Source organism: Ipomoea nil, unplaced genomic scaffold (genome assembly GCF_001879475.1).
Source record: "Ipomoea nil cultivar Tokyo-kokei standard unplaced genomic scaffold, Asagao_1.1 scaffold1101, whole genome shotgun sequence".
NCBI lineage: Eukaryota > Viridiplantae > Streptophyta > Magnoliopsida > Solanales > Convolvulaceae > Ipomoea > Ipomoea nil.
The window spans coordinates 299,286-310,066 of record NW_017617529.1 but is presented as its reverse complement, the minus strand read 5'-3'; the positions used below and the strand labels follow the sequence as shown (position 1 = coordinate 310,066).

At 35.2% G+C, this 10,781-nt stretch overlaps 1 protein-coding gene and 1 non-coding gene across 2 annotated transcripts; both read right to left on the bottom strand.

The window, feature by feature from the left end:
• Nucleotides 1–264: 264 nt before the first annotated feature.
• Nucleotides 265–346, bottom strand: TRNAS-GCU. Its single transcript has one exon. It is a non-coding gene; the product is annotated as a tRNA-Ser (tRNA).
• A 1,148-nt stretch (nt 347–1,494) lies between these two features.
• Nucleotides 1,495–9,746, bottom strand: LOC109183148. Its single transcript, XM_019333333.1, has 8 exons — nt 9,673–9,746; nt 8,595–9,505; nt 8,208–8,496; nt 7,691–8,105; nt 7,292–7,574; nt 7,004–7,210; nt 6,211–6,411; nt 1,495–1,703 (listed from the first exon to the last, which is right to left on the bottom strand). Exons 1-8 carry the CDS (start codon nt 9,744–9,746, stop codon nt 1,495–1,497), a joined length of 2,589 nt encoding a protein of 862 aa, XP_019188878.1.
• Between the last annotated feature and the right edge of the window lie 1,035 nt (nt 9,747–10,781).

Below are 10,781 nucleotides of genomic sequence, written 5' to 3'. Positions count from 1 at the left end.
TGTAATACAACTAATTGTTTTGTATGACATTCTCATTAATAATATCTGTGACCATTTTTTAGGAGTAAAAGAGAACAAATAAAATGTTCACTTTTCTCTTTCAATTTTTTTTTTTCTTCACTTATCTTAAAATTTATGTTTACGATAAATTATAACCATTAATGAGAGGAGTTTAAAATTGTAAAGGTCGGTTATAACCATTAATGAGAGGAGTTTAAAATTGTAAAGGTCGGTCTGCCTCAACTTGAACTTAAAAAAATTAAACGTCGCCTGAGAGATTCGAACTCTCGCCGGGAAACCCCATGTACTTAGCAGGCACACGCCTTAACCACTCGGCCAAAGCGACTTTACGTTACAGCTTGCTATGGTTTTTATAAATACAAAGCAGCCTGTGTTGCACCATTAACATAAAGTAAGGTTAAACCTTTATTTGACTGAAATCTTTTGGACAGTTCCATTAAACCATGCCACCAATGTTCCCATCAACCTTATGTTTCCTATCCATTGTCTTAGGACTGTATTCCGTGATTTCGTCCAAACTATTATACATCTAAAAAAAAATTATAATCTTTAAAAGTTTGAAATTATTTGATTCAAAATTTTAAATTCTTTAAAAGTTATCTGGTATTTGATTAGACGCTTTAATGACACGTATGGTTCGCGTAATAGGCCTAAGTGACATAACATTCCCAATAATAAGCATATTCCTTTGTTTTGTAAACTTTTTTATTTCCGGGAATGGTTCATTCCCCCTACCGAGGGAATAACTATTACTAGGGCCCCCCCTGGTATGAACCTATTCTTGAGTTCTCAAGAATAGATTTTATATTTTATTTTCTATTTTACCCTTTCTCTCTTTGTCTCTATTTTTGCATTTCTTTCGACCAATTGCCGCCCCGGATGGACAGGAAACCATGGCCAAGCCGAGAGCACCGCCACCTACCCCTCCTCTGTTCGCCTCCTCTATTCGCCGGACGGTGATCGACTGAGCGTTAAATCCCGAAAGTCCCCGATCATCAATCTGAGAAGTGGCGGGTCGTCTCTAAGCATCCCTAGCATCATCCAAACCTTCAGGTCCTCCATGTAGTGGCCGCGACGCTGGCAACACCTCCACTGATGAAGGTGCGATCAAATTTTTGGACAACACTGGAGCCCTCCGATCGACATCCGGTCATTGGCGAACGACCTCGACGCATCCCCAACTCCAACCAAGCCCTCCGATCGTCCATGCAATGGCAGGTGGTCTCTAAGCATCCCTAACATCATCCAAACCTTCTCTCATGAGGGGGCTGTCGAACAGAGCCAAGACCACCCTCCCCATCATCTCAAGAGCCTTGGGCTCGCCGGAAACTCACCAGTGGGGCCCACCCAGCCAGAAAGCCATTAGTTCTCGACGTTGTACCAATCATAAACGCGATCGAAGCTCCGTTGTCGCCAGAGCGAGGGTGTCACATGGGAGATTACGAACAGAGTTCTGACCTAGATGACAAGCAATCACGACCCCTCTGATGCCATCGCAACCATCCCTTCCGGCGCTAGGCTCCTCAGCCCGGCGGCTTGCAGCGCACTGACTCCCGAAGAATCTGGAGGCTTCCGATCATCCAATTGAGTAGCGTCGAATGATCTCTGCACATCCCCAGGGCCCTCCAAATCATCTGATCCTCCATGTAAGGTCTGAGACGCCGGCAAAGAGCCAAAGACTCCTTCGACGAAGGTACAACCAAAATGCTGGATATCTCAGGGGGCCTCCAATCATCCCTTCGATCATTGGCGAACGACAACGACCCACCCCTGACTCCATCCCCGTCACCCAATCGACGATCCACCGGCTGGATTGCCGGCAAAGGGGCAATCGACGAAGACCTAGGGTTGTCGCGATTCATCGCAACATTCTGATTTACTTGTAGAAAGAGACAAAAATCCTAATAATAATAATCATAATAATATTATATATTTTGTATAAGGATAGTTATGTATTTTGCACATATATTATATTTCTATTCCTTAAACCAACCAAACTCCGGAATAACATTCCTAAAGTCCATTCCTTTACCGAACCAAACAATAGAATATAATTTCTATTCTATTCCTTACCTATTCCATTCCTTATGGAACAATATTCCTATTCCCTCAAAATTCATTCCGCGAACTAACAGCGCGTTTGGTTCACAGAATGAATTTGGAGGGAATAGGAATGTTATTCCACATGGAATGGAATATGTAAGGAATAGAATAGGAATTGTATTCTGTTGTTTGGTTGGTTGAAAGAATAGACTTTAGTAATTGTATTCCAGTGTTTGGTTGGTTAAAGGAATAGAATTGGAATAGGTTTTAAAGACATAAATACCCTTATACAAAATAATAATAATAATAATAATAATAATAATAATAATAATAATAATAATGATTATGATATACTGAACGTTATATATATATATATATATATATATATATATATATATATATATATATATATATATATATTTATATTTATATATTTATTTATTTATATTTATATTTATATTTATATTTATATACATGTATATGCATGTGTGTGTGTGAGAGAGAATAACAATAACATTAACAATAATAATAATAATAATAATAATAATAATAATAATAATAATAATAATAATAATAATAATTATTATTATTATTATTATTATTATTATTATTATACAAATACATATTTATTTTTATATTTATTTTCTCACTTATCCCACATCGGTTGGAGAAGTAAGGAATGGAGCCTTGAGGCTCTGGCTCCTATAAAAGGAGCCTCAAGACTCCATAATTTCAATTGCAATGCTCATTCGCTAGGCAAGCTTGCACTGCCCATCCGCTAAGCAAACTTGCAATGCCCATCCGCTAGGCATGCAGATGAGCAGACTACTTAATTTAGGAGCTAAGGCTCCATAATTAAGGAGTCTTATACAGTTAATTTATATATATATATATATATATATATATATATATATATATATATATATATATATATATATATATATATATATATATATATATAGGCGAGTTCAGGTGCGGCAATGTCTTACGGTGCGGCGATTTCTTACGGTGCGGCAACACCAATAGTTCAACAAATATGCACCATCAACGTTAGGAAAATACACCACACAAAACAGAGTAAACAGAGCCCTGCATCACCAAACACACACCATTAGGTGTGAGTAAAAACACCATACACTGTTCAGAAATACACCATTGGGGGTGATGAGTTATATGGTGTATTTTTTTGAGTTTGTTAGTGTATTTTGTGATGTTTTATTGCATTTTATTGTGGTGTGTTTTTATTACACTGTTGGTGTATTCTGGAATTCCGCCGCACCGCCGCACGGGAAGACCCCGCCGCATTTGAACTTTATATATATATATATATATATATATATATATATATATATATATATATATATATATATATATATAAATTATTTGTGTGTGTGTGTGTGTGTATATATACACACACACACACACACACACAAATAATTTATTTAAATATATATATATATATATATATATATATATATATATATATATATATATATATATATATATATATATATATATATATATATATTTATTGATAGATTGATGGATAAAAATTATAATTAATTAAATATATACATTTATATAATACATTATATTTATTAAATAAATATAAATATTATATAATGTGCAAAGGGTATTTTTGGTATTTGTGATATAAAAGCTATTCCCAAGGGCATGGGAATAGCTAATACCAAGGCCCCCCTAGGAATGGCTATTCCCCTTGCGAAAGTAATAGCCCATTCCTAGGCATGCTATTCCCATGACAAAATGATCCAACCAAGCGATGGAATAGGTCTATTCCAAGGAATGTTATTCCATTCCTGACCTATTCCATGCATGAACCAAACATGCCATAAACGTGCTGTAAGAGTTTTTTAATATTAAAGTTTTGTATCATTTGTTTTGTGTCACATTATCTCACTGTGGAGCAATAAAAATCATTTCCTTTAATTTACATAACTGATGCATCATCTTATCTTCTCCCAAATGTTGAATTCCCAACGCACCCTACACCCCGGCCCAACAGAATATTTCGAAGAATGTAAATCACGGTAACTCAATGACTCAACAGACAGGGCCAAATGTCGGTGCGCGCAAGAGATTTTACCTACTTTGGACATAATCCCCACACAGTCGCTGCTGAGGTTCAAACTTTGGTCTCATCTTATCTATAATCACACTTGGTCAAGTTCAAATTGGATGAGTACTGCACCATTGGTCTGAAATGCAGAAGGAGATCCAAGAAAATTGCTTACTTTACAGTAATTGCAAAAATCATGCATCATGGTTTGTTCTGGTCCTGTTATTCGAACTGGATCATGCATTATACCATTTGATGGATATATTAGAGACGGATCCGAACCAAACCGATCCAAGGAGAAGTGGAGACGACCCGGAGGACGACCTAGGCTTGGGGCGGCCTTGCCTCGAGGCGGCCTCGGCCCGGGGTGCCCTCGGCTAGATGATGAAAGGTCTTACACTGATAAAAGTTTGAGAGATGAAATGTTAATTTCATCACTACTGTCATATTTTCATGTGTTATCTGTAGTAAACACTGAGAATATATCTTTAGATAAAGTTTTCAATTACACAACTTAAAAGAAAAATTCTTTGTTGAGCAATGCGACAATTTTGTATATATTCTTGTATCTCATAAATCTTAATCTTGTATTCCCTATTGCTTGCAAATGGAGATTAAAGACTTATATAGGAATGATTTAAATGATCCAATTTTTTATTCCATTCTTTCTTTTGTAATTTTTGTTGTATCACATAAAGTATTACAAAATATAGGCATTTTTTTCCAAGACTTACTTTCTTGTACATTTACAATTTTTTATTTTATTTTTTTATATGTAATGTATTAATTATTTTAGAAAATTTTAAATTGTTGATCAACATCTCTCTAATTATTTATATTATATTTTATAATTTTTTCATATAATAGTTATAAGATCAATTGTTTTAAATTTATTTTGATTTTGTAATTTAACAATTAGATTTGTTTAATGGCAATTTTGTCACACATTACACGTATTTATAACTAGTATTATTGATTAATGTAAATATGTTTGTTCATTATTGGGCATTTTTATCACACATTGCATGTGTCTGTTCTATACTTTCTCTAACTATTACAACCCAAATAGTCAACACCGCACCACCAGGATTCGATCCTGTAACATTCCCTCAAAGGGGGCCACAGAGATGCCATCTGAGCGCAAGGTGTTTATAACTAGTATTATTGATTACTATAGATATGCATACATAATTCTAATTCTAATGTAATATATTAGATAAACTAGTATGATACCCGTGCGATGCACGGGACCACAATTTAACATTAATGAAAAAATGTTTGTTGTATTGTAAGATAACCATTTTTTCAACTTAGCATTACTTTGGATTTAAGAAATGGGATATAAACATACTTACCAGTAACGATTGTTATTGGTCTAACACGTCATAAAGAATTTGAAATTACAAATTGTTAAATACCTCTTTGTAAACAACGTGGTGTTTGAATTACAAATTGTTAAATACCTCATTACAAATCAAAATTTTGAGCCCTTTAGGATTGCTCACCATAGATGCGGCTACATATAATTATCTGTGTACAAAAACTGGCTTCTTGAGTAGCAATCCAACATGGGATAATGTCTGTCCCTGACTTTTGTTCATAGTCATTGCATATGACATCATTAATGTGAATTGTTTTCTTTTAAATTTGAATGGAAATATTGGATCTGAAGGAGTCATAGACATTCGAGGAACCAACACCCTAGTACCTGCATGGTCACCTGTAAATGTTTTTGCTTCTATGACATGTTATGCCAACTTAGTGACTATCAATCTAGTACCATTGCATAACCCGATGGAGTGATCTATATTTCTCGGTAGCATCACAGGTGAGCCAACCTTTAACGTTAAATAGTGGTTAGGTATGCCAGAAGCTCGTATGCCATTAAGGAATTCAGGGGTGTGTACATCGGACAAAAGTCCCTCGCTGGACTCAAACCTACAGACCATATCGCAACTCAAATATGTCTTGCTCTCGGCAACATGGATGTCACTCATGTATTGGTTGATCGCATTAACTACGTCTAGAGTTGGGGCCAGAATAGCACGATTTTCTAAAAAAAAAACTGTTATCGCCCTTGTCACTTGTAAACATCGGGAAAGTGTTTTCAATAATAGTGGCAATGGGATCCCCATTTGTGGACAATAACATGTCGGGTGGGATATCAACTTCTACAGAACCATCATTTTGACCTCCAATCGTCCCATCTCCAATTGCTGCAATCCATTTTGCAAAATCTTCAAGTTGTTTTATATCAGCGCCAACACCTGTATTAATCAAACAGAGATTTTTTGTCAAATTTTTAAAACCTTGAAATTGTCCCATAGATAAGAAACATTGATTGTGGCAGCAACAATGTCTTATCTTGATCCTTTTGGGACTACATGCAATATATGTCTAAAGTCACCACCCAACACAACCGTTTTTCCACCAAACGTTTGGTTCGCACTTGTTGGATTAACAAAACATAGTAAATCTCTTATTGTTCTATCTAATGCTTCAAAATAGTGGTTATGCATCATTGGTGCCTCATCCCATATGATTAATCTACACTTGATGATTAATTCAGCCAAATTACTACCAGGCCAGATGTTGCATGTCGAGTCCTCGTTCAGAGATATGGGGATTGCAAACCTTGAGTGTGCCATTCTTCCACATGGTAAAAGTAACGAAGTTATACCTCTTGAAGCGACGTTAAGTACTATTCACCTTTAGAACGCAGATACGAAGATAATGCCTTCTATACGAATGTCGTCCTGGTTCCTCCGTAACCGTACACAAAAAACAAACCCCCACCGTTTGTTAACGCATCTCCAATGATTGTATCATAAACAATCCTTTGTTCATTGGTTAGCTTACTTGACAAATTAACACTTTCCTCAGCAAGTGTTGCACGATCGTCAGATAACTCCTCAAGCAACAATCGGTTACCACACAAAATTGGTGACTCAAAGTTCGGCAAAGGCATAGGAGGAAAATCTTTCAACGATCTATTGTGAACTTGCAACACCTTTTCCAACTCAATCAAAGCAAAGTTTTTCTTCTCATCATCATTTAAAACCAAATCTACAATGAATTGTAGTTTATTTATTAATAAAGTATGCCATTAAATTATTATATTAATTAATTAATTAGTAAATACCATACCTTGATTTAAAAGTAACCTACGTTGGTTAAATTGTGCATCTTCAGCTAAGTGGTGCCACACCTCATTCCATACATGCTCTGGCCTATTTAGAGAATTAGTTATCAACAATGTCACAAAGAGTTGTCTCATCGATTGAGCCGATGACCAATAACTTGCTTCCTGAATTGCACCAATGTATTCTTTATCTTCATCTAACAACCCCCGTGCAGCATGCATCTCTAAATGTAGAATACTCAACCCCATCAAATGTACGAATGTCTTTGAAAGATGTACGGCCACGAACTATATTATGAAAGCATATAAGATCATATAGTTACCCAGGTGGTATATAAAAAATACGACCAATTGAAAACCCCTTTTTCCTTGGATGCCACTTTTGAATATCATTTTTTCCAAACAAACTTATTGGGCATCTCAATATAGGTAAACACTCGAGCATCTTCATATTTCCTATTTGCATCAAACCACCCTAAAAACGAACTTTGACCAATAGTAAATCTGTTTATCACATCTGTGATACTATCATCATCACGGAATACAACAGACTGACAATCTGGGAGGTGGAAGCTTAATCTCTCCACCGATGGTGTCCTATATTGCACATCAAAGGTTAGAAGACGCCATGTAGCCTCACACGCAGAGACACAACGGCAATCATAGTACATATTTATCTCATCAATTACTTCATTGCCCTCTAAGTCAACTGTGCTCTTATAGAATTTGGCTGTTACACGATCATTGTCTTTGTTAACATACTTGAACAAATATTTTATAGATCTAGATTGGTTACACCACTCAACGTTCATGTGTGCCCTATGCTTCATCAACAAATCTTTAGTGTGGTACAACGTATCTATTGTCCAACGGAACACCGTTTTTTGTTACGGTCATGCCATCATCACGTCGCCTATATACCGGGTACCCATCATCCTCCAAACTGGAGCAGTCAGCAAACTCCTTTGGGAAGTGCTTTGAACACCTTCAATTCCGTCTACCATGCAAGATGAGTTCTTTCTTGCAGATCTACATGGACCATGTATCATGAATTCTCCAACTACATCGTAGTACTCTTTATCGTGATCCTTGTTAGGTATTTCAGCTGATATGATAATGTCCATGTAGTCATGTGAACTGGTAAGCTCACTCCTATCTGGGAAAAGTAGGAAGACCCCACCCCGCTTCTGGAATTCGATGGTGTATATTACTTGAAAAAATAAAAATTAATGTACACATATATTAGTGATATAGTTTCAAATAAACTATAATTATAAAAATCAATAATTAATCTAACATGTACATTACCTGCTCTAATTGCTCCAAAAATTTTACCTGCTTTGAAATCTTTGATTAGACAATCAAATTTCATTTTGAATATCCGGTACACAATATCAGGCCTATCTTTAGCTCTTAAGTTCCTCTTATTAACGTACCCTTGTATTTCTAGCAACTTAGGGTTACACGTAAAAGTAACAAACAAATTGGGGTACCCTATCCACCGACAGATTGTCATCGCATCTTGATAATTCTGTATCATGTAGCGGGCCTCACCTGTAAAGCTAGATGGTAGGATTATACGTTTGCCTTGTGTGCTAGGATCAATTTCTCCCCTAGTCAACGTATTTGACAGTCCTTTGTATGCCTCGCACCTCAGTGTTTTTTGGTTGGTCCTAACAAAAATAAGTCTACCCGACTCCACCATGGTGTAAGCATCCACTAAGAACTGCTGGAACAATCTCCTACCATACAAAATTGTTGAGATCTCACTCGTTCTTTCATGAATTCGAAAGGGGAAGTACTCCCTCAGGGAGATACGGTGCCTTGAAAATTTTTTACTGCTTGATGTCCCAGCAAATGGGATATCTTCCCTGTAAGGAAACAGTATTGGATATTGTAGCGGCAAGTAAGCGGGATTCAGCTCGCTTATCCTTTTCAATGCTCCAGATTTTGCCTCAACTAAAATATCGCGTTCACCTATTGATGGGTTTAGATCACCAACAATCAAAGCTGCAACTTCTGACGCTGTTGGTAAGTTGTAAGTTTTTGCATCTTTAGAACGTTTACCAATTAATCTCATCTTTATCTCCACTCTTGGATTTGCTTCGATCTCAGACCTTGCATTGCGAAATGACTTTACCAAGACATTGTTCCGATTAATGACCTCTTTAATGTCAGCAATAACATCAATGTGAATTTTAGATTTATCATCTCCCCGCCTACATAAGAATTTAAAATCTTATGAGATCAAGATGGTGCAGTAATGACATTTATATGCCAACTATTACACATGAGATGAATTACACATACGTAACTGAGAAAATACGATTACTTATCTCATTTTGTGTGTCATGAATATACAGCTGTGTAAATTTCGGCTTGCTACCGTTTGGCGGCAATAAGCTGCCTATCAGGTGAAAATTCTGGCCATACATATGAAAACTGGAGCTGCACTGCCATTGTTTATGGAATTGTCAATCTTCCCACCCATTGATGTGAAACTAAACATGTTATTGTAAGACCTAATGTTCTCTAGGAAACATTTTCTTTTTTCACCGTTAGTGAAGAACAAATCAAATAACTTTTTAGGTGATGTTAGGACAATAAAGTATATTATTGAGTAATGAAGATATTGCTACATAGGCACATAATATTTTTAAACGATAACATATATTAATTAATTTAATATTTAATATTTAATTTCTAAAATTTAATATTAATATCAAATAAATATTAAGTATATTACTTTTTTTTTTCAGGATAAAAACTTACATACACTATCCAACCAAGGGTTGGATGAACCACTAGATAAACCAAATAAACTACATTAGGGAGACTATGAGGAAGAGGCTCAATTGAGAGCTTGTTCGTAAGAATCAAATTCGTAACTTTAATATAATAATGTATTATTATGCACACACCACACTTATACATTGCACTGTGCACACATTCATATTGAAATATATATATATATATATATATATATATATATATATATATATATATATATATATATATATATATATATATATATATATATATATTATGCTACTGCTCCTGTGCATTCACCCTATTATATGAGTCCATATGGACAGATCTGAGCCATTGAATACTTGAGATCAATGGCTTAGATTTGACGAACTTTGCAATTTCGCAATTGTGTAACTGTGCACTTCACTTGCACAGTTGGCGAAATATATATATATATATATATATATATATATATATATATATATATATATATATATATATATATATATATATATATATATATATATATATGATGCAGATCAAATAAAAAAAGCTCAACAGGTAAAAAATGCGGATGATTTCTAGCCTTAGATGCAATCCAAATTAACAGTCCAAATTGAATTTTAATTAAAAACTTGCGGTGGCATATTTGTAATTTTTAGTAAAATAAGTCAGTTTGTGTTTTCTTTCCGAGTACACATTTGTCATTCTTCGAGTGCACATTTTCCATTCATCAAATGCATA

Excerpts from the sequence above, each read along its gene's own strand:
- LOC109183148 (XM_019333333.1), bottom strand. The coding sequence starts at position 9,746 with ATGGCAGTGCAGCTCCAGTTTTCATATGTATGGCCAGAATTTTCACCT. Across the intron at positions 8,497-8,594 it reads TTTTGGAGCAATTAGAGCAG|TAATATACACCATCGAATTC; the intron begins GTAATGTACATG and ends TATTTTTTCAAG. Across the intron at positions 1,704-6,210 it reads AAGTGACAAGGGCGATAACA|GAGTCTTTGGCTCTTTGCCG; the intron begins GTTTTTTTTTTA and ends CCTTCGTCGAAG.